Source organism: Sceloporus occidentalis, unplaced genomic scaffold (assembly GCF_023333645.1).
Source record: "Sceloporus occidentalis isolate IW3139 unplaced genomic scaffold, rSceOcc1.0.p SCAF_1, whole genome shotgun sequence".
Taxonomy (NCBI): domain Eukaryota; kingdom Metazoa; phylum Chordata; class Lepidosauria; order Squamata; family Phrynosomatidae; genus Sceloporus; species Sceloporus occidentalis.
The window spans coordinates 149,211,153-149,236,366 of NW_028316981.1; the positions used below are offsets into that span (position 1 = coordinate 149,211,153).

Consider the following 25,214-nt stretch of genomic DNA (forward strand, 5'->3'; position numbering starts at 1 on the left):
AGGATAGCTATCTGCCGCTTCTTTGCTACATTGTCAAGTCCTGCAGCAGTAATATATAACTGAAAAGCCTGTTCCCATTTTCTCCAATTCTGAGCCATGTTACCTTCCATATTTAGAGGAGGGGGAGGCCGAAGTGAATCCATATCTTAATGCACTCTTCCTGTGAAATATACAAAGTCCAAGTTGCAGTACAGGAAGGTTTTACTTCTGACACCATGTGATGTCTGCTGTTGGAATCCAATCTTACAAGAATCCACACAGAGTCCAGTCTTCAAGTAAGAGCAGTAAGTTTATTCACCCATGAGCTACTGAGCACAGCCAGTCCCAGGAGAGTAAGATGAGGAAGAGAGAACAATGAATCCCTCTCCAACCCTCTTAATAGTATATATAGACTACAGCTGATATCACTAAGGGCTGTGTCTTAAAGGTACCTTACATCACACCGGCAGAAAGGCGCCCGCGGGCCGCATTCGGCCCGCAGGCCAGAGGTTGCCGACCCCTGGTCTAGAATTTCAGTGTTTTCAAATAGCATTTTATGCCCAGGCCGGTTTATAACATGTTCTGCTACTGCTGATTTTTCTGGCTGATCCAGTCTGCAGTCTCTCTCATGTTCCTTGATTCGTGTTTGAACACTACAATTGGTGGTCCCTGTGTAGACTTGTCTGCAGCTGCATGGTATGCAGTAAACTCCTACGACTGTGAGAGGGTCTCTCTTGTCCTTTGCTGAGCACAGCATTTGCTGGATTGGTTTGTAAACCATTTGGAGGTTGTATTTCTGCCTGTTCTGCCTGTGACTCCTTTGATGTATTTTTAAAAAAATAACCTTCCCTTTGGGTGGTTGTTTGTCTTCACTCCTCTGGGTTTTTCTGGGTCTGGCAGTTCTTCTGATGTCTGAGTAACCATTAGCCTGTAGAACCCAGTCTAGGTGCTTCAATTCATCTTCCAGGAAGTGGGGTTCACATATCCTTTTTGCCTGGTCTACCAGTGTTTTTATTGTGGTTTTTTTTTTTTTTGTCCTCGGTAATGGTTAGAGTTCTTGTGCAGGTATCTGCCTGTGTCTGTAGGTTTTCTGTATACTGTGTGGCCCAAATGTTGGTTTGGTTTGTGGGAGACCAGGACATCCAAGCATAGCAATGTTCCTTCCTTTTCTTTTTCCTGCATGAATTGGATGTTTGTGTGGATGTTGTTCAGATGTTTTAGAAACACAGCCAGTTCTTCTTCTCCATGGCTCCAAATGGTGAAAGTGTCATCCACATATCAGAACCATGTTGTGAGCTTTTTTGGTGCTGTTTCCAGGGCTTGCTTTTCAAAGTGTTCCATGTAAAAGTTTGTTATCACAGGGCTCTGAGGATTTCCCATGGCTACCCCATCTCTCTGCTTTCAGAATGGATTGTCCCACTGGAAGTAGCTTGTGGTGAGGCAATGTTCAAACAGGGCTGTGCTGTCTTCCAGAAAAATTTGCCTGATGAGTGCCGTGGTGTCCATTATGGGGACTTTGGTGAACAAGGAGACCACATCAAAGCTGATTAGTATGCCTCTGCGTTTAAGTTCGAGGTTGTTGATTTTTCCTATGAAGTGAGCTGAGTCCTTGATGTAGTGGATATCATTCCTCCCTACACAGGGTCACACAGTGTGTGTGTGTGTGTGTGTGTGTGTGTGTGTGTGTGTGTATGAAAAAAACCTACAAAAAACTATGGATGCTGGCCATGAAAGCCTTTGACTTCACTTTATTGTTGTTGTGTTCCTTCTAGTTGTTTCCAACTTCAGGCAACCCTAAGGCAATCCTATCATGGGGTTTCTTGTTCAAAGGAGATTTGCTATTGCCTTCCCATCAGGCTGAGAGCATGGCACTTGCTCAAGGCTACCTGGAAGTGAACCCTTGGCCATTTCCAGTTTCATTTTGGAGGTCTTGCAGCCTCACTTCAGGGAAGGAAGTGTACCTCCCCCTCCTTCACAGTCCAGGGCAGAATTCCCGAGAGCAACATTTTGATGCAGGTCCTGCTTGTTTCTTCTGCTACTGATGTTCAGAGCTGAATATTAGTGCTTAGGTACTCAAAATTCTTCCATCCATGTACAAGAGGAGAATAGCTGCAGATCCGAGGAAAGCCCAACACTTCCAGAAATGCTAGGGGAAATCCCTAGAGAAGAGCTTCCAAAACAGCCCTGTGAGCACTGGGCATGCTTAGTAGCCATCAAACACTAACTGATTGTTGGCGGAGATGACAAAAGAACATGTAGGAGTATTGAATAAAATCTCCTGGGAGAGGGCTTGGCTGGCTGAAAGAGTGAACAGGGACTTACTCCACACTACTACATTTCCTTACAACCCTCATGTTAACTTGTTCATAGTTTGGAGGGGGGGTATTTTTGCTTTCACCAAAAGGAGCTCTTATTTTATTTTGCTAAGGGCCATATTTTGTTTGCTGTTGTAATAGGTCTTAGCAGTTTTCAGGTTTCATAAATCAGTTTATGAAAATACATGCACAAGCCCGTAAGCTCAAGACACCACATGTACAGTATATTTATTGTGCTTCTGTAGCCTGATGGCAGGAGGCCAGGCAAGAGAAGGTGTAGCAGGTTAGCCTGTGCTCATGCTGTGTATGTGTGTCTCTTTGCATAAGGTTGGAGAATGCCATTCTTTTGATGAGAGAAAGGTTAGGGGACAAAAACAGATAGATGTGTATTTGGAAATGCTTGTATTAACTTTTGATAGAAGATGCAGTTTGACAACTGTGTACTTGCAACAAAGAAATTTAATTGTTTGTGACATGCATGTGTTACATTGTCAGTGTTATGAAAGGGCATTACTTAGTGCTGGAATACTTACTTTAAATTTTATTATTCTTGTAGCTTGTGAAATCGCCACAAGGATCTGGAGCACTAATAAAGATAAACCACAAAGGCCCAGATCTGAGCAGTGGAATAAAGGAAGATGTAATTGAGTTACTTTTATTTGTAAAAGGTTATCGGACATCTTCATTGTGTAAAACCAAGTTGTGTGAGCTGGAAACGGGGGGGGGGGGGGGGGGGGGGCGGGAATGCATTGTGTATTTGTAAGAGATTTGTTATATCGGAGTGATGGGTCCACTAACAATTTTCACTTCAGGCAATAAAGTCTCATACTGTTGAATCAGGAAAATAGCTCTATATTGTCTACTACTCCAGCAAGAGATGGATGGAAAACTGCCTTAATTTAACATAAGCATCAGAGCTACAATTAGATGCTATATCTTTGAAAAGCCATTCTGAGCACTACCTCTGCACCCCCAAAGGTATTCAAGGTTGTGAGATCACAGAGCACATAAGAGCCACTAGTAGAGCCCTGGGGTGCCCTGTAGAGCCCTAGGATGCCCCACCCTGCAAAATAAGGGGCAGGGAATAGATTACTGTTTCACTGGTGCTAAAAAGGAGGAGGGATTACAACAGAGAATAAAATCAACAATAAAATACAAGATACAGTATTATCTAAAAATACACTCAATAGAACAAACAACAAAACTATTACCAATCACTAAAAAGACCAAATCGTTGTATGTTTTCCATGCTTTAAGGGAAGTTGTAATTAATCTAGTTTTCGTATATTCCAATAATCTCTTCCCTGATGTTTTGAGAGTGTGGGGCAGATTGTGAAGGGAGAGGCATTCCCTTAAGTAACTCGGGCCCAAGCCACGTAGGGCTTGTATTAGCAGTGACAAAGGCACAATCTGTAAGAGGTTCACTGAAGGAGTGAGAGGCCTAGCCCTTTCCACCAACCCATTGCAATGATAAATCACTATTTCCTTATTGCTAAAAACAATAATATATTCTTCCCCTCTCCCATCATACACCATCGCATTGCAAAGATGCAAAAAAAAAACCCTATTATTAATTTGTTTGCATAATTATCTAAATACTCTAAAGGCACCAGCTCCCATCTGATATTGGAAGCTAGGCAGGATCAGCCTTGGTTAAGTACAGTGCACTCTTTCCTTACTCGGAGGATCCGTTCCAGCAAATACCATAAGGCATGAGCCATTACCTTTTCCGTTGTGCAGCTTTCAGTGTAAATAGAAAGCCACGTATAGTGCACCTGCGTATGACGCAGGTGCACTGTACTTGGATGGGAGACCACCAATGAATACCAGGTGTGGTGGGCTATATTTCAGGTGAAGGAACTGGCAAAAGTACCTCTAAGTATTCCTTGCTTAAGAAAACCTTATGAAATTCAAAAGGTCAGTCTAAATTGACAGGCACCTTGAAGGCTTATACATACACAATTACTTACCTTTCAGCCCAATAAGGACTAAACATTATTATAATCAGCACCAAAATGTAACTTAATGTAGCCAAATAACTTTGCAAGTACATTCACAATTTAAACAGATCGCTGGAAATAGTCTTAAATTCCTCTGAGCTTGTTTCCTCTGGACTGCTGGAAGAAGCGGGAAGGATAGACGGATTTGGCCAAATAACTCTTTAATTCCAGGTCTTTTATTTAAATTTATATTTGGGGGCAGATTGTGATGTAGCTTTGGCTCAGATCTGTAATTTGAGAAATCCTTTACTTACATTATTAAGCTGAAATTTTTGTTCCAGCAGTAACAGGATCAGTAGTTGCTCTTTCCCAATTATATCATGAACAAGCTGCTTTTAAATTTCCTTATGGATGATATATCAAAGTTAAAGCAAAAATAGGCACCCCTTTGCAAAATCAGGCTTTCCCCTAGAATAATGCAAAACAAAATTATTTGCATACTAATACAAAACTAATTATTTATACAATAATAATAATAATAATAATAAATCTTCATTTTTATACCGCATTTCCTAGGAGATCAAAGCAGTTCACAGGCGAATACAGATATACAACACATCGTATTACAGCATAATATACAATAAAAACATTCCACTAAAAACCTCGTATAAAAACATCGTATAAAAACATATTGAAAGCTCACAATCTCACATTTTACAATCTCATAATTACAAATTAACATCACAGATACTTATAACATTGGAGGATGGTGGGGTAGGAGGATAATTATCTCTATGAAGGATCAGGGGGATATGCCAAGCGGAATAGGTGAGTCTTCAACACTTTCTTAAAGGCTTCCAAGGAAGAACTGAGACGAATCTCTTCAGGGAGTCCATTCCAACATGCAGGAGCAGTAGATGTAAATGCTCGTTGGTGAGTTGCAGACAATCTCACCCTAGGATATTCCAATAGATATTTGCCGGTTGTTCTGAGTGTACGGGGCGGATTATGTAGGGAGAGGCGCTCCTAGGGTTGCCATAACCCGGCGCCCCCCGTGCCAATCACGGTTTCAGGGGGCCCCTCCCGGTCCCGGTCCGGTTTGGGCCCCCACCCGTGCCTTGTTCCCGGTTTGGGGGCCCACTCCGGCCATTGCCGCTGCCGCTAATGCAGCTGCTGCAGCGCCAACCCACCTCCTCCTCCGGCTCCGCCTTCCTCCTCTTCCTCGGCAGCAGAAGCGCCGCCGCCACCGCGCCTCTACTGTGAGGGCTTGTGCGCCGCCCAGGCCTCAGCAGGGGCCAGTGGCAGCGCGCGCACATGCCCCATTCCCTCCGCGCGCGCGCGCGCGCCTCCCCTGCTTTCCTCTGCACGTGCATGCGTGCCTGACCCGCTTTCCTCCGCGCGCGCGTGCGCCTGCCCCGCTTTCCTCCGCGCGCGCGTGCGCCTGCCCTGCTTTCCTCCGCACGCGCACACACCTGCCCCATTTTCCTCCGCGCACGCGTGTGCCTGCCCCGCTTTCCTCCACGCGCGCGCGCCTGCCATCATAAGGAGGAGGAGGGGGGAGAGGAGGAGGAGGAGGAGGAGGAAGGAGCCGGAGGAAGGGTGCCTGAAGGCCAGGGCAGAATTGGGCCAGAGGAGGAGGAGGAGGAGGAGGAAAGCTGAGCCAGTGGCCATTAGGTCTGCCTTGGTATTTTGGGGTTTTTAAATTATATTTAAAAATATAAAATCCTTATTTTATTTAATTTTTTAAATTTTTATTATTGCTTTTTATTTTTTTATTTTATTAATTTTTATTATTGCTTGTTTTTATTTGATTTCATTAATTTTATTATTGCTTGTTTTTGTTTTATTTTATTAATTTTTATTATTGCTTGTTTTTTATTTTATTTTATTAATTTTTATTATTAAATATATGCAAGTGCATTTTTTGTGTATTTATGGTGCTTTGAATGCTAACAAGTCTGCCTTTCTTGGCCAATTATAGTGGTGGTGGTGGTGATGATGATGATGGTGATATTGCTATCAACCAGCCTCTGAGGCACGGCCAATGTAACTTGCTGTGATTTTTACAAACTCATGCGCAGTGAAGAAAAACCACAGTCCCTTGCCCAAGTACACACTTCTGAGAAGTAAAGTTGAACCTGAGGGCAAGTCCATTTCTGCCATCTGTCTAAGAATAATGCCAAAATGTCCTCCATCTTGATCATGCCTAAAAACATGCATTTATATTAACATTTAAAAAAAAAAAACCTCAATTTTTTGCGTGTCCTCCATTTTTAAAAAAATGTGTCCTACATTTGAAAATGTTGCCCTACATTTGTCCTACATTTGTCCCGGTTTGGAGGTCCTCACTTATGGCAACCCTAGGCGCTCCCTCAAGTAACTCGGGCCCAAGGAAGTAACTCTTCCTTTCCTCTCCCCCACCCCTTTATAAATAATTGAAAGCCTCTGCTGCTTTGTTTGCTGTGGACTTTGGGTGCCTGCTCAACTCTACCAATCCAAAGACCAGAATGAGCAGCCCAAGCCCACTCTCAACAACACCTGTCCAGGTTGGGGGAAGATGCATTTTACTACAGGCCTCCTGAAGAAGTTCTTCTTCCAAAGAGGATCTTAGTGGATGTGACATTCATCCACCTCAAGTCCCCTTCATTAACGGAGTCCAGTAATTATCCTCTCTCCCAATAGCCATCAATTCAGAATTCTGGGATCTGTTGTTTTACAAGGTCTTCAGCCTTCTCTGCCAAAGAGTGCAGATGCCTCACAAAACTACAAATCCCAAGATTCTGCAGGATGGAGATACAGCACTTAAATCGGTGTCAAACTGCATTATTGCTGCAGTGTAGATGCACCCTTGGATAACAAACCTCATCATCCCAAGCCAGGAACTGAAACTTCTAGGTCACAGAAGGCAATTTAAAGTACAAAAACAACCAGTGTAAAGGAGTAAACAACAATTTGTGCCACTAGGGGGCAACAGTATCAATCATAATAAAATATGCCAGCAACTGCATATAAATGTAATTGCAGGCTACGTGTTGCCACGATCCTCCTCTGCCTGGTTAGCTCCCCTCTTTTTTCCTATCCAGTGCAGCCATGAGAAGTTTGAAACTTCTGTTTCTCCTTATAAATAACCATGATTTAATGTTATGTGTCAACCTAGAATTTGGCCTAAAGGCACCAGATCCTGTCTGACCTTGGAAGCTAAACAAGTCGGCCCTAGTTAGTACTTGGAAGGGAGACTGCCAATGAATACCAAGCATTGTATGCTATATTTCAGGGGAAGGAACTGGCAAAATCACCTTTGAGTATTCCTTGCCCAAGAAAACCCTATGAAATTCATGGGGTTGCCTGGAGGGCAAAAAGGCCAGATTTAAATGGAGTACACTAAAAAAAGAAACAAATAAGGGAGATAGTGCTTTACTGGATATAAAATTACAGTATATTCCCAAGCATGTGGGCATGTGCTATGTTATGGATCCAAAATTGGATAAAATTAGATAAAAAGAATATAATAGACTTAGAAGCCGTTAAGATAAAATATGGATGGCATGCATATATAGGATATAGCAAAGAGACAAACGACAGAGAATTCAAAAACCATACAATAAGAAAACCACTGCTGCAAATATGGAAAATAATTAAGGAAAATTTTTATAATGGTATCCCATTGTGGATTTCAACACAGGAAGCTTTCTTTCATTAGGGGGTAGATAAAGATAGCTGGCTACAATACAGGGATATATTGACAATAGACCCACAGGGAAAAATAAAGATAAGACCTAAAGAGGAATTAGAAAGCAGGGGAAGAATAATACACTGGTTTGAATATTCCCAGATCAACTCAAAATTTAAAGAAGATATAACAAAAGGAAAATTCAAAATTCAACAAAACTATCTGGATAAAATCATATGGGACAAAGATTTGGGGAAAGTATCTAAGATGTATAAGTTACTGCTACAAAATGGGCCCAAGATTAGGACATATTATTTTATTTGAAAATTGGGAAAAGGCTTGAGAACAATCAAATAAATTTACAAGTTCAAAAATTTTTAAAGAAAATTATTTGAAAGTTGTTAACAGGTTGTATTATACACCCCTGAGAATAGTGAGAATGTATGGACTACAGGAGACAAATTGTTGGAAATGCCAGACAAAAATAGGGTCATACCATCATGTTTGGTGGTCATGTCCAAAAGTTAAAAATGTGAGGGGTAAAATGCATAAAGCAATACAAGAGATCTTAGACTAGAAATTCCCATGTACTCCTGAGCTATATCTTCTTAATATGACCTTTGTTTTAAGAGCAGATAAAGAGAAAATACATTGCAGAAAGGTCTTATATCTAGTAACCACATCCAGAATCACATTGGCTAAATATTGAAAAGTGGAAAAAATACCTATGATAGAGGAGTAGATAGGGAAAATTTTAGAACAAAAAAAGATAGATAAATTAACGTTGAAATAACAGAAAGTCAACAGATTATTGGGAAAGAGAATGGAAACCTGTGACAAAGTATTTAAGTAATTCATGGGGGATAAAAGAGAATGTGTAAGAATATGCAAAAACACTCAGTCTGAATGAATATGTTGTATTTTATTATATGCTAAGATGTATTTGTTGGGGATAAATCTAGACGGGGAAATGTAAGACACGGAAGTTAAGAAAGCTTATGTATAAACAAAGATAAGAAATATGGCTACATTATTTTTTGTTTTTTATGGAAAATCAATAAAGAGAGTTTTAAAAAAGGAATTCATGGAGTTGCCATGAGTTTAACAGGTAACTTGAAGGCACATACAAACAGAGACTCCACCTGGAAAATGATTTCTCTTAACCCTGCAATACTGAAACAAACCAGTTGCAAACAAACTTGCCACATTTCAACAAACCATAGTTTGGGACTAGGATGCAAGCTAAACTGCAATTAACTAAAAAAAACAAACCACTTTTTATCTACTATTATAACCTGTAGCCGTGCTGAAGGAGGGGAGGGAAAAGGAAACACACAGGACCAAGGCACATTCAGATGAACAAAAAATCATTGTGTATTGTAACAAACATTGGTCAGTGTTATTTTCTGGCAGAGTACTGCCTTCTGAAAAGCTAATTCAAGAGGAAACATGTGCAGAATAGCAACATGTGGTCAGACACTTGTGTAAGGTCTCAACTCCCATGGTGCCAAACATCAATTGGCTGATGCAGCCATTTACAGTTTGTGTACATATTTTTTTTTCTCCAGGAAACTTCATTACCTGCCTTATCCAGCAACCACCTGCTCTCAAAGCTTTTGAGACCAGATCAATGTGTGTTTTACCTCCTGGTGTTTCCTGTTTTTTCCCCTCCCTCTCTTTTCTCTGTCTCCTGACAGCTGAAACTCCATCCCCATTCTCTGTCCTTCTTTGGGCAGCCTGTAATATAGCCAATTTGTGCATGGCCCATTTTGTAGACAACAACATGCATCAGCTGGTGCATGACTTACATTGTAATGGAAGCCTTAAATATCTCCTGACAAGAGTCTCGCAAAACTAGCTCTCAGTCTAGACACGTAAATTAAAGCCTGTCTTATAGAACATAGGTCCACATGGGGTAGCGAGGAGATGAGCAACCAGAAGGAAATTGGCTGTTGTTGTGAGCTGAGATTGTGAAATGTGTGTTGCTGTTGTTGTTAGCTGCTCTTGAGTCAGCCTCGATTCATGGCGACCCTATGGATGAGACATCTCCAAGCCCCCCTACTTTCCACTGCTCTGCTTAGGTCTTATAGGTGCAGACCTGTTGCCTCCCTGATTGAGTCGAGCCATCTTGCATGTGGTCTTCCTCTCTTTCTACTGCCTTCTACCTTTCCTAGCATTGGCCCGTTACAGACGAGCGCATAGTACAGACTGGGTCCGTACTAGGGTTAGAAAGGGACGTCCCTTCCGGACGCCTGTAACCCTAGTACAGATCGAGTCCATACAAAATGTTCCACACGGGGGCCGCATTGCTACATCACTACCGCGCTGCCTCCAAATGAGGCGGCACAGTTGTGACGTACTGGCACTGCGCCAGGGCGCATAGAGCACCCTTTCCGCGGTGCCAGAAGGAGCTCCGAAACGGAGCTCCTTCCGGGATTTGCGTTGCTGGCGCAGCCTTTAGATGGCTGCGCCAGCGATGCAAGGCAGAAAGGGGCCGAGTGGCCCCTTTCTGCTTGTCCCCGCCACCGTCGGGTGTCCTTGGGGCATGATGCGCCAAGGACACCCCTTTCTAGGCCGCAGGGGAGTGGCCTTTTGCCACTTCCCCATAGCCTGGAAAGCGGCGGATCGGGGCCCCAGAGGCTGCTGTTCTGGTAGCTGAGGCCCCGATCCGGCGGGGAAAGGAGCACCTACAGGCCACCTCAAAGGGGCGGTCTGTAACGCGCGATAATTATCTTTTCTAATAAGCCATGCCTTCTCATGATGTGGCCAAAGTACAACAGCCTCAATTTAATCATCTTGGCTTCCAGGGAGAGTCCAGGCTTGATCTGTTCAAGGACCCATTTGTTTGCCTTTTTGGCTGTTCACAATATTCTCAGCACTCTTCTCCAGCACCACCATCTCAAAAGAGTTGGTTTTCTTTTTATTTGCTCTCTTCACTGTCCAGATCTCACATCTCTACATGGTGATGGGGAATACAATGGATTGGACAATTCTAACTTTAATGCCCAGTTGTATGTCTTTACTCTTTAGGAACTTGTTTAGTTCTTTCATTGCTGCACTACACATTCCTAGTGTTCTTATTTCTTGATTGCAGTCCTGGTTCTGATCAATATGTGATCCAACCATGGGAAGTCCTTAACTAATTTGATTTCTTCATTGTCTAGGTTGACTTTACCTAGATCCTCCATAGTCATTATTTTTGTTTTCTTTATGTTTAACATTAAGCCTACCTTTGCACTTTCTTCCTTCACTTTCCTTAGTAATTGTTCCAAGTTCATTATGCTTTCCACTAGTAGTATAGTGTCATCGACATATCTTAGATTATTGATGTTCCTTCCTCCTATCTTTACTCCTCCTCCTTCTTCTGAGTCTAAATCCGATTTTCATATGATATTTTCTCCATGCAGGTTGAACAAGTAGGATGATAATATACAGCCTTGCCTGACCCCCTTGCCAATTGGGAACCATTTTGTTTCTCCATATTCTGTTGGAACAGTTGCCTCTTGTCCTAAGTACAGATTCCTTATCAGGACTGTCAGGTGTTGGCACTCCCATGTCCCAATAAGTACATTTCATAGCCTTTCATGACCTATATAGTCAAAGGCTTTGCTATAATCTATAAAACACATGCTGGTTTTCTTTTGGAATTTCTTGATGCATTCCATTAACCTTCATATGTTTGCTATGTGGTCCCTAGTACCTCTGCCTTTCCTGAATGCTGCTTGCACCTCTGGGATTTCTCTCTCCATATATGATTACATAAGATTACCTTATGCATGCATGTGCCATTTTTCAGGTGCTGGGGGTTGGTATTCCTTTCCTCCTTTTGCAGCACCCAGAGCACCCCCCCCCCCTTACTGAAAAGACCCTGAAGCTGCCCAGCCCCATCCATTCCATTACTTGCAGCAAGCAAGCAGGCTTGGAAAAGTATCTGACTATTTTCCCAAAGCCAGATGCCAAATGATGGTTTCAGTGCTGAGATCTGCAAGGGTCCTCCAGAGATTTCAGCACTGCTCTGATCATTTTGTGTCTGTCTACCGGGACATAGCCAGACGGTTCTCAAACCTGCCTGCTCTCTGTGAAGTACAGAATGGCCATTGGGGGGCTTTCAGTATGTTTGGGGTAGTATACATAGTTCAAAGTAGCATGGGTCAGTATATGAGAGAGCAAGGGAACAAGAAAGTAGGCATGTGATCAGAAATACCAAGTAGAATCCCATTGAAACCTCGTATGGTGTGTATATTGCACTTTCTTCTTATAAAAGATTCCCTGTGAGTTTCTGAAAATGGCAAATCCCATGCTAGGAATTATCAGGAAAGGTACTGAAACAGTGTTGTTGTTGTTTTCAAATAAACCATGACAGTAACATCAACATGGAAAAAAGTACAAGAAAATGTTTGAAAGTAAAGTGAGTCCTTGTTATCCACTGGGGTTTTGCTTCAGGACCCCGCATGGATAACAAAATCCGTAGATGATCAAGTCCCATTGCATACAATGGAAAAGAAAAATGGTGTCTCTTATATAAAATGGAAAACCAAGGTTTGCTATTTGGAATTTATACCTTTTTAAAAATATCTTCAAGCCATGGATGCTTGAATCTGTGGATAAAAAAATCTGTGGATAAGGAGGGAAGACTATACAGTATGGACCAGAGTCCATATAACAAATCCAATGAAGAGAAGCAGAGGATTTAAAAAATGAATCTCTGCTTTTATCGTTTTAGGATGTGAGGGGAGAGAATATTGTGAACAGCTGAATGGCCACAATACCTGCCTTTCAGAAGCTGTGATTGCAGGCCTCAGAATATTTTAAGTGACTTGGAGAGGGGAAAACAAGCCATTAAAAAAAAGATATTAATTTACTATTTCTCACCTTTTTGTAATATGCCTTGTATATACCTTTTGTAACCCCATGGCATCACCACTTCAGGCATTTTTCTATCCCAGTCAACCAATCATTGATATAAAATGGAGCCATACTGTAATTGTGCCAAGGCAATCTGCTGTGATATATTCTACAGGTGGAAGAGAATGCCATTTCAGTAGCAGCATTGTGCCTTTCATAACATCAAGACAAGAATAGGGAGACTTTGGCTCTCCAAATGTTTTGGATTATAGCAGCTCTTCTAATCCTTTACTGTTGACCATGCTAACTGGATCTTCTGGGAGTTGAAATGAAAATATATCTTAAAGGGCCAAGTATTCCCTAATATACACCTAAAAGGGCATTATTGCTCCTCTTGTGACTCTGAGAGAGCATTTGGAGCAAAACACTGGAGATTATCGCACTGCGTTCTGAGAACGTTCCGTATCATCACGTGATGAGAACGTTCCTGGAACAGATATTACTGCATTAGTAAACTAGAACGTGATCAGAACGTGATCAGAACTGCATTTTACCGCACAGCGATTCCTGAAACCGTTCCGAGAACATATTCCACCAAGGCCGCCTCCGTCTCCTGATTGGCTGAAAGAATGACAGGCAGGGAGGCAGGGAAGCAGGCAGGCGAGCGACTGCAGTGAGGGAAGGGGTGTGTGTGTGAGAGAGAGGGGGGAAAGGAGGAGGGAGGGAAGGGAGGGAAGAAGGAGGGATCGGGAGGAAGGCAGGGAGAAAGAGAAATGGGGAGAGATGAGCCTTGCAAGTTACATCCCAAACCTCCTTTGCAAGGCTGGGAAGAAGGAGGAGCTCCATGCAGGTCTCTTCAAGCCGAAGGAAAGCAAGTTGCCAGGAAGGGGACTGGGCCAAGGGCAGAGCCCCGGCAGCCATAGCAGCTCTTTAAACCGGTTAGAAAAGAAGAGTCCTCTGCTGTCATCCCAATTCCCCATTTTGGCTGCTTGTCAGCCTTTTGCCTCCTGTGTGTGTGCGCATGTAATGTGTGCCTTCATAGAATCATAGAGTTGGAAGAGACCACAAGGGCCATCCAGTCCAACCCCATTCTGCCATGCAGGAAATCACAATCAAAGCATCCCCAACAGATGGCCATCCAGCTTCTGCTTAAAGACCTCCAAGGAAGGAGACTCCACTACACTCTGAGGAAAGAGTGTGTTCCACTGTCGAACAGCCCTTACTCTCAGGAAGTTCCTCCTAATATTGAAGTGGGATCTCTTTTCCTGGAGCTTGCATCCATTGCTCCGGGTCCTAGTCTCTGGAGCAGCAGAAAACAAGCTTGCTCCCTCATCAATGTGACATCCCTTCAAATATTTAAACAGGGCTATCATATCACCTCTTAATCTTCTCTTCTCCAGGCTAAACATCCCCAGCTCCCTAAGTCGTTCCTTGTAGGGCATGGTTTCCAGACCTTTCACCATTTTAGTCGCCCTCCTTTGGACACACTCCAGTTTCTCAATGTCCTTTTTGAATTGTGGTGCCCAGAACTGGACACAATATTCCAGGTGGGGCCTGTGAGCTTCCCTCCCCGCTTTAATTCTTGTCTGGCTCGTTGCTATGGAATTCTGGGAGTTGTTTGCTTGCTTTTGTGTGTTGCTCCAAAACAGAGGAGCTTTTGTGGGTTCCTTCCTGGAGGGAAGGAGGAGAAGGTCCTGGGCATCCCTGCCATCCTTGCCTCCTGCAGGCTGCCAGCACAGGAGCCCCGCTGGACATGACACTAGAGGCCCCCGCAGAAGCAGCCAGACCCTCTCCCTCTTGCTCTCTGCTCTGGCCCCCCTGTTTCCCTCTCTCTTTCTCTCTCTTTCCCTTCTTTCCTCTTCTCTCACTTGTCCCAACTTTCCTCCCTTCCCTCCCTCCTTCTTTCCCCCCTCACACACACACACCTTCCCTCACTGCAGTCGCTCGCCTGCCTGCCTCCCTCCCTGCCTGTCATTCTTTCAGCCAATCAGGAGACGGAGGAATGAGAGAACGGATTTGAGAACAGATAAGAATATCGCACACACTTCTGTTGGAACGTTCTCATCACGTTTCAGCTCTCTGGGAACACATTCATATCTGTACCCTCCTGGAACACATTTGGAACACATTTAAACGTTCTGAGAACCCGATTGGAACACATACGTGCGGTATACTCAAATGCGTTCCGTTCTCATCACGTGATGAGAACGTTCTCAGAACGCAGTGCGATAATCTTCTCTGAGTTTGACCCCACTCAAATAATCTCTTAAAGCATTTTAAAAGGGAAGCCGGTGAATGCCACTGCCTGTTTTTGCCAAGTGGTGTCAGCCTCTATTTAGGGTATCACCTGATGCAGCCCACACACCCCACACCCCCTAGTAATGCCACTGCACATGAGTCCTGTTCTTGCAGCAAGCGCATCAGTTTTAAAAATTATAAAGATATCAGTTTCTGAGTAGCCCTTATCACACATCTTTGCAGTCTCACAACTGATGCCACTTTTGCCATTGCACCCTCTTCCTGACTCCCCCTTAACCCTTCCTCCCTGCTCAGCATGTGTTTCAGTTATTTTATTACATATTAAATTATTTTTGTATTTTAACTATTTCACACATTTCTGGAGCTATGCTACCATGATTGCAGTTGGGGGGGGGGGGAGGAAAAGAAAATAGAAAAAAGGGCAATCAGGTTGCTTGGAAATAGCGAGGGGGGAGTAGAACAGGAGGAGAGGAGGGGACTGTGGCATCATGTGACTGCCAATATCAACAGAAATGTTGCACACCTGGAGGTTTCCCCCATCAGTGAAAAGGGATGCCCTTACCATGCTTTGGGAATGTAGCAGCTACGGTCAGAGGCACTATCATGCGATAGCCACTTTTTTCTGGCTATAATCATGGTTTTATTTATTTACTTTATTTATTTGCTGCCTTTCTCCCAAGGTGGGACCCAAGATGTCTTTTTTAAAAAGCTTTTTAAGAAGCTTTAAAACTTTAAAATCTGTGTGTAGTAATCTCCTGAATTGTAGATTGGGGGAGACAGGAGGCTAAAGATCCTGTGACTATTGGCAATAATATTTGAGAACTGGAGAACAGGAGAAGTCCCAGAAGACTGGAGGAGGGCAAACGTTGTCCCCATTTTCAAAAAAGGGAAAAAAGAAGATCCTAACAATTATCGTCCAGTTAGTCTGACATCAATACCAGGAAAGATTCTAGAGCAGATAATTAAACAAAGAGTCTGTGAACATCTAGAAAGCAATGCCATAATCACAAAAAGTCAACATGGATTTCAGAGAAACAAGTCATGCCAGACAAACCTAATCTCTTTTTTTGATAAAATTACCAGCTTGTTAGATGAAGGGAATGCTGTGGATATAGTATATCTTGATTTCAGCAAGGCCTTTGACAAAGTTCCCCATGATATTCTTGCAAGCAAGCTTGTAAAATATGGGCTAGACAAGGTAACTGTTACATGGATTTGTAATTGGTTAACCGACCAAACCCAAAGGGTGCTCAACAGTGGCTCCTTTTCATCCTGGAGAGAAGTGACCAGTGGGGTCCCACAGGGCTCTGTCCTGGGCCCAGTGCTGTTCAACATCTTTATCAATGACTTCGAGGACAAAATTGGGGGCATACTTATCAAATTTGCAGATGAAATCAAACTAGGAGGAGTAGCTAATAACCCAGAGGACAGGATCAAAATTCAAAATGACCTTAATAGATTAGAAAGCTGGGCCAAAGCTAACAAAATGAATTTCAGCACGGAGAAATGTAAGGTACTGCACTTAGGGCGGAAAAATGAAATGTACAGACATAGGATTGGGGACACCTGGCTGAATGAAACTACATGTGAAAGGGATCTGGGAGTCCAAGTAGACCACAAGTTGAACATGAGTCAACAGTGCGACGCGGCAGCTAACAAGGCCAATGCGATTTTAGGCTGCATCAATAGAAGTATAGTGTCTAGATCAAGAGAAGTAATAGTGCCAATCTATTCTGCTCTGGTCAGGCCCTACCTGGAATAATGTGTCCAGTTCTGGGCACCACAAATTAAAAAGGATGTCGAGAAACTGGAGCATGTCCAAAGGAGGGTGACTAAAATGGTGAAGAGTCTGGAAACTATGTCCTATGAGGAACAACTTAGGGAGCTGGTGATGTTTAGCCTGGAGAAGAGGAGGTTAAGAAGTGATATGATAGCCCTGTTTAAATATTTGAAGGGATGTCATGTCAAGGAGGGAGCAAGCTTGTTTTCTGCTGCTCCAGAGACTAGGACCCAGAGCAATGGATGCAAGCTGCAGGAAAAGAGATTCCACCTCAACATTAGGAGTAACTTCCTGACAGTAAGGGCTGTTCAACAGTGGAACAAACTCCCTCAGAGTGTAGTGGAGTCTCCTTCTTTAGAGGAGGCTGGATGGCCATCTGTTGGGGATGCTTTGATTGTGATTTCCTGCATAGCAGGGAGTTGGACTGGATGCCCCTTGTGGTCTCTTCCAACTCTATGATTCTATGATTCTAAACCTATTCATTTGTGCTACTCTTGCTATATTTTGTGACAATCCCTGGTGCCTCATTTTACACACCCTATTGGTGTTACTTGGCTGATAGTATTTGCTATACTGTGTGCAGAGAGCCAGGAACACATGGTCATGAGTAAAGCCTGGCAGCGACGGAGCTAAAACAGCCACATGCCAATCTGAGACTGTGTTTAGTAAACCCACAAAGGACTCTGGAAATCCCTGAGATTAGCAGCTTCTCACAACCATTATTGCAAGCAGTAAAGTAAATCCACAGCTGTAGCCTGGCCATGTGCACCTAAAATCCACATAAAGCAGTCATGGCATTGACTGAGTTCACATCTTAAGCTAGAACTGAAAGTCCCAAATGCTCAAAGACTATCAGAGACACAGTTCAAAAATAAAATGAATTGCAACACTGGATTTTCATTTTTAAAACTGTTTTCAATAGTTGTAAAGGGGGGGGGGAGTAGTGGTGTGATGCAGTGCTTTGAGCATTTTACTAGGACTCTGGGAAGCCAGGGTTTGTTTATCTGATGGGCTGCAAAAACTACCAGGGTGACCTTGGGCAAGTCATACTCTCAACCCCAGAAAACACCTTAGGGTCACTATAAATTGGAAAAGACTTGAAGGCACACGACAACAACAACAGCAACAACAACAACAACAGTAACAACAGTAAAATGTTAAGGCTCCATTGTGGCTTCATGTGAAATGCTTTGTGGCAGGAACTTCATGACACTATAGGGCTAGCCCTACCATTAGACAAGAGTGAGACAACTCCTTATGGTGATAGATACTGGCCAGGGAGAGGGGTTCAGCCCCTCCAAAGGCCCTTTGTCACTCCCATCACTCAGAAAACAGAGTAACCTTACAGCCTGCCTTGCAAACTAACCTGAGGGTCTTAGATATAGTTGTGGGTGTTATGCCATTTTCAGTATGGACGTACAGTTCTATTGCTGATCCAGGTTCATAGATTACTGTCCATGGAAAAGAAGTACAGAATTCAGAAAGAATTACCGTATTTTCCGGCGTATAAGACGACCGGGCATATAAGATGACCCCCAACTTTTATAATAAAGAAATAGAGTTTAGGATATACTCACCGTATAAGGCTACCCCTCTTTCTCAGAAGCCAGCAGCTGGCCGTGTGTGCGCACACGCGCGCCAGCTTCTAACAGGCCTCTGAAGGCCCCTTAGAAGCCGGCGCTTGGCTGCCGGCTTCCCAGGCCTAATGGAATGAAGAAAAGAGGAAGAAACAACCCAAGGATTCCAGTCGAGATATTTTTATCATAAAAATAGATCAGTGGAAAAAATGAATGAAAAAAACAATGGATTTAATAAGGAAAAAGATAATAAGTGTGACCACAATCAAGATGACTTTGTGGAACAAGGACAAGATCCTAAACAAGACCTTGAAGTGGAACTGGACCAAGCAAACTAAGAAAAACATGAAAGCGAGGAGGGAGGACTTGTAATCAGTGAAGGAGGAGGAGGAGGAGGAGAAAGAAGTTTCAATTCAGAATTAGATTTAGAAGAAAGAGACCCCATCCTAGAAGATGTCTAACTCTCTTAAATTTCTATCATGGAATGTCAAAGGAATAAATAGAGTTATAAAATGCAAAAAGATTTTTTCGTTATTTGGAACAACAAAAATGTAATATATATTGTTTACAGGAAACCCATATTAAAAGGGGGATGTAAGAAACCAAAAATTGGACCAGAATTTTGTTTCATCCTCTGAGAAAAGGAAAAAAGAGGTGGTTCTTTACTTAAACTCAAAACTTGATGTGAACAAACAACCAGGAGTGCCGCCACCTCAAAGGAAGAAGAGGGTGGCTATAGGGCTCCCTGGAGATCTCCTGTACAGTAATCAGCTCTCTTATATAAAATGAAATGGTGTAGTATTTGTGGGCTTGAGGAAGACACAAGAGATGTGATGCTGCAGAGAGACACAGCTGGGGAGAGACATAAGATTTCAAAAATCTGTTTTTAAAAAAATGCATGAAAAATAGACTGCGGTTCCTGATGACTGGGGTGGCAGTGGTAGCAAGGGAAGGTGGTGGGAGGCAGGCTGGGAGGAAGCAAGCTGCACCAGAAGCTGGGAGGCAATAGGATGCAGGAAGAGTGGCCTCAGCAACAGCCTCCAAGTTGCTCTCTCCAGCCACATCTCTCTGCAGCCCACAAATACTGTACCATTTTATTTTATATAAAGGACCTGATTACAGGAGGTCTCCAGGGAACCGTCCAGCCATCTATGTCTGCCTTCAAGGAGGTGGTTGTGGTGCCCCTGGTCGCACATTTACAAGGCAGAAGTGGACAGCTGGAAAACATTCCAAAATCCATAAATATCTAAAATCCAAAATACTTTTGGTCCCAAGCATTTTGGATAAGGGAGACTCAACCTGTATATGATTCCACTAATATAAGGAATCAGAAATGGGCTTCCACTCTCCATCAGGAAGGTTTTCTTGCAGGCAAGGCTGCTTTCATCCCTAGGGACTATATTTTAAATACTGGATCTCTTGAAAGTGATGGGATGAATTGGCCGGTTAGTGGGTAGTGTATTTAAAAAAAAACTTCTTGGGAAAGCAAGGCTGAAAATACTAATGTAGTTACTTTCATTAAAAGGGCATTTGTTTGTGTCCATTTTGTGATTTTGTACATTGTTTTCGTTCTTACGTGTGACAATAGGAAGTGAGATGCTGCTTGGGAGGCGGACTCAAGATACAACAGAAAGAAGAGATGTGCATATTTGTGGATTTAATCTTGCAAATGGGTCTTCATCATTCTGTCATTACCAGTGGAAATTTATTTTTTAAAAAACATTGAGTAAGTCATGCTGGAAGAGATAATCATCCAGCACTCAGCAAGAGCCAATTAGATACACATATAGCTGTCTGAATGCTTTTGGACTGGAGTGTCTTACCTGCCCAAGCCAGCATATTCAATGGTGAGGTATCATGGGAGTTGCAATCCAAAAACCTCTGGTCCCCACTACTGTTCTAGTAAGAGTAGTAGTCTTTAGTAGTTTTCCAAAGATGAGGGAACTACCAAACAAATCCTCATCGTTTCATGTAAATTAAGGAGGAGTCATCAGAAAGGCTTTTCTTCCAAGTGTATGCTAATCTGGTGTTTGTATTCCTTTCCAGGGATATATAAAGGACACTGTTTTCGGATCAACCACTTCCCTGAAGACAATGACTACGACCATGATAGCTCAGAATACCTTCTTCGTAAGTGAAATAATCAGACATGTCTTTAAACAGGCATCGGAAGCAGGGGCAGGAGTTGCTTAGGATTTATTTCTTTTTGGAATTATTCAGTTGGATGTGATGCTTGGATTTAATATGTGTACTGGTGGTCTTTATCTAATACCAGTGGTATCACTAAGGTTGGTATCATACAGTGTGATAACTCATGGACTTCCTGGGATGGGATTGCAGATGGGGAGGAGGGTTTCACTCCAGGGAATCCAGCATCCTGCTGCTACCATTCCCACCTCCACTACAGCAAAGATAGCAAAGATGGGGTGCCATCCTGAACAAGAACAGTTTTTTTAATTACAAAAGATCTCCACCCACCCTTCCCTCCCAGTGGACAGAAAGGAGCCAAACAGATCAGGAAGGGGAGGCTGCAAAAGGGGGCAGAAAGGTCCATGGCTTCACTCTCATCCTTACCCCCCCCATGGGGAGTGACACCCCAAGAAGAGTCCCTCCTTCTTTCTGGGGGATGGGCCTTGGGATATCTCAATACTGCCTACTGTCACCCCCTCTGATGGTGTTACCCAGTGCAGTCCACAACTCCCACACATCCATAGTGACACTACTGTCTGATACCAGCAGTCTGGATGCAATATAGTTTAAGATTTTAATTTAGGCATCAAAATTCTAACTGAATTCATACTGGAAATGCATAAAGGGTAAAGTGAGATTGAAAGTTTTGGATTTTGCAGCTTACCATCAACACTGGCTGCTATGGGAATTCATCCATACATTTATACCAATGGAGAATAAAAAGTGGAACTGGAAGATGTTCAAGACAACACTGAATATTAAATTTAGAACAGTTGTGATGTGTGGTTAATAATGACAAATAATCCATCCCATTTTCTTTAGTGCTTAAAATTATGTGAATGGTTGAAATGTGATACTATCTGCCTTGTCTCTCATCATTTAATTTTAACAACTGAGAGCAAGATGTTAATTAACAATACTGTGCTCTCTTGAAGATAGAAATTGTATTCTGCATTGATATAGGTCTATAAATATGTAAGTATATGGCCAATGACATGCAGACAGTAACATGCTGTGTCACAGTTTTAGGGATATTGCGGTGATGAAACAGTACAGAGATTAGCAACTAATTCTTCAGTAGGTCACCGGCCCTTATGATTGCTTTAAAATAGAACCAAGTGCCTTCCTTACGCTCTCAATCCTTTTAGGAGTCTTCAGGAGTCAAGATTAAGGGCTAGGGAGAAATGTAATTTAATGTGGGATGAGGGAGAGAACAGATTCTCTTGCCTGTGGGTATACAGGCCTGTGGATATATATTGTAATAAGATCTACACATTTCACTCAATAATGATAGCAAGAACTGGAGAATGGGTCTACCATTTACTCACAATTGAAGATACTATTCTTGTAAAGCAGAAAACATTTAGAAAATTAGACTTTCCATAAGCCCTATATTCCATTCTACAGCTATGAGACCTAATTGTCAGTTGATAATAGTGTTCATTATATACAAGGGCAGAACAATTACCTTTCATACTACACATTTAGACTGTAGTCAAATTGATACCAGGTCAGCATAAAGTAGGGGGTTTTGTTTAGTAAACATGGGGGGGGGACTGAAAAATCAAATTATCAAATTCTGAAAACAACATGTGACAGTATATTTATCTAACAAAGAAGTAAATGTCCCATTATTATCATTGAGCACAACACTGGTGCCCAAAATCGCAGTCTTGTATAGAGTTCTCCACATATCATTTAAGCATTATTGAAAAGCAAGAATTTGATGCAGGACTAGGCATTTTGTTAGGCATTCCCATGTAGTTCCATCTACCATTTACAGGTTTTGCAGTATTTTGTAATGCATCAAAAATCTGTGAAATTCATTTCACAAAGGGAAAACAATGGCGGGGGAAGGAATGAGTGTGAATACCATGGAGAACAATGCATCTCCCCCCTCCTTCTTTAACTTGTAAGAACTGTTGTCTGCCCCTTGCTGTGCTTAAAGCAATGAGGGTCAGATGGTTTAAGCCCCATTCCTTCCTATCATAGTCCCAATTTAGGCTGGGCTCTCCACATTTAATTTTGCATAAAGTAGGGGAAAATATAGCTGTCAGCTACATCTTTGAAGCAATACGTACTGAGGCTTTTGTCTACCCAGTGTGAAGAAATCTTTTTGAAACACTCACAGTCCCCTTGTGTTTCTTCCATTCTGAAAGGATCATCCGTAAACTTAGTCACTTTACTCCCTTAACTCCAAGTAAGCATTTGAATTTCAACTCCATTAGCTCCAAATGACAGAAAATCATTGTCATTTTCCCCCTCCACCTGTATAATTTTGGATGGCAAAGGATCCTCTTTCTCTCCCATGTGCCCAACATGCCATAGCCAGTTAGTAGCTGGGGGAGCAAAATTGCACCAGTGAGCCAGACAGCTGGCATTGCATCTCTGGATACATTGTGGTTGCTTTACAATCTGCCAATGTTTAAATAGGTTCTTGCCCAAGACAAAACATGCTAATCACATATGCACTTATGGTGCTTTGATCATATATTCCTACTTGGCAGGGGGTTGGGCCGGATGGCCCTTGTGGTCTCTTCCAACACTATGAAGGAGATTTTGGAGCCAAGGTAAAGAATTCAGTGAAAAAGCCGCAGTTTGCAGCAGCAGTGAGAAAAACACTAGTATGCAAAGAAAAGGTTTTAAAAAAGGGAAAAAAGGTCATTTTACAAATTGGACATGACACCTTCTTTGAAAGTTTACACATTTGATCACCCCATTAAAAACAAACATGTAGAACTTGAAATGTTGCAGAATGGGGACAACGAAATGAATTTTAAGAAGCAGTGAATTGGGAGTAGCTTAATTAATAGGCAGACCTGAGTGGCTGCTTTGGGCAAGAATCTGTAAGGACAACACATCTGTCTGCCTCATCAGAAGATCTCAGAACTTCTGCTGCTCTGATTCATCTACACCAGGAAAGAAAATGTATTCCCTTCTTGTCTTAGTTGCCAACTAATAATTGACTACCAATTTTGTACAATTTATACCAAGAAACAATATATTGGACCTGCCCCACAAGCCTTCTCCATTACATATGGCTCTTGGTATCCACTGGGGTCTGTTCCAGGACCCCTTTGGATACCAAAATCTGTAGATGCTCAAGCCCCATTATATGTAGTGGAGTAATAAAATGGTGTCCCTTATATAAAATGGCAAAATCAAGGTTTGCTTTTTGGATATTTTTAAAAATATTGTCATGCCGTAGATGATTGAATGATTAAAAATTGCTGTCTTATGTATGCCTCACTCTGCCTAATAGCACAGCCAGCACTGTTGACCACATCAATTCTTTATTCTTCCAGTCCGACACCTACTGCTCTCTCTTTGCATTATGGGAATAATACTCTGGTAAAGGTTTCAAGTAGTCTTTCCTTTTTACCATCTATTCTGCTAGCTACATAAACTAAAAATGACAAATACAGCTATGGTTCCTGTGTGTGCTGGAGCACAAATATGACCTATTCCATCTTTCATACTACAGGTATGCCTGTGATCCTTGAGAAAGAGATGATCTTCCCTTGCCTACACAAAGGCTCAGCCAGCATTAGACCACTTATTACCATCCTGAAATGTATTCATTAGATTGCAGTATGATTTCAGAAGCAGCCTGAGTGAAAGAGCTGGTGCTGGACATCATGAAAAGTGAATCCAATTTCTCATTTTGATTGTAGCAGGTGCAACTACACTGGAAGCAATCTTCATTCACTTGTGATGTTGGCTGCAAATACTGAAGCATTGGAATTTGTAGTTAGCTTATGTCACTTGCATGCCCTGATGGACTGAACTGATGGCAATTCTTAGTCACTAAGAAAGCCAGTGGTTTGAGCATTGGACAATGACTCTGGAAGACCAGGTGTCAAATTCCTGTCTGGCCAAGAAAAACTACTGGGTGACCTTGGGCAAGTCAAACTCTCTCAGCCTCAGAGTATTGAAATAGCAAACTCCTAAAGAAACTTACCAAGAAAATCATGTAACAGGTTTGCCTTAGGCTTGCTGTAAGTCAGAAATTACTTGACAGCAAACCACAACAACAAAACTTAGGGCTGGAACAGACCGGCAAGAAGGGGAGGCTTCAAGCTGAAGACAGATTGGGGACATGGCAAACCACCTTGCACCCAGCCCAAATAGGAACAGAAAAGATCTGCTCCTATTTGGGTCAGGAAAGAACCAGCTTTCCCAGCCCTGCCACAGCCCCATGGTGGCTTGAAGATGCTCCAGCAGCATGCAGTGTGTAAACGCTGCACCTCCACAGTGTCTTGAAGCCGCCCCTGTCTAGGTGGCTTCCAGGCATCATCGAGATGTCAAGAAAGCATCTTTAATGAGCTATCTGTTCCTGCCCTTAGTTACTAATCTGGTTTGTTTCTTGTAGTCTAGAAGAAAACAGAGGAGAACACACAGCTGCCACATTCTGTCATGGATATACCGTGGTCACTCCACATTCGCTGAGGTGAGGGGTGAAGAGCCCCCATGAATGTGGAAAAACTGCAAATAAAACTATTCTTTTTACCTGAGAGAACAAACACCTCTGTAGGAATCTCCAAATCCTCCAGTGCAACTCTCTGCCAGAAGTTGCTCATTGAATCATGCTGGAAGACCAACGAATGCCTAGAGGAATGTTTTCTCTAGGAACTTCTAGGTTCTCCAGCACAACTCTGT

The 25,214-nt window shown here is 42.6% G+C and overlaps 1 protein-coding gene across 1 annotated transcript in view; it reads left to right on the forward strand.

Moving 5' to 3' along the window:
* Window positions 1-25,214, forward strand: part of CACNG4 (calcium voltage-gated channel auxiliary subunit gamma 4) — a 121,529-nt gene that overhangs the window by 75,127 nt on the left and 21,188 nt on the right. The window contains exon 2 of the mRNA XM_089508149.1: window positions 20,412-20,495. Within this exon, the coding sequence (XP_089364275.1) occupies window positions 20,412-20,495 (84 nt within the window). The remainder of the gene's footprint in view (window positions 1-20,411; window positions 20,496-25,214) is intronic.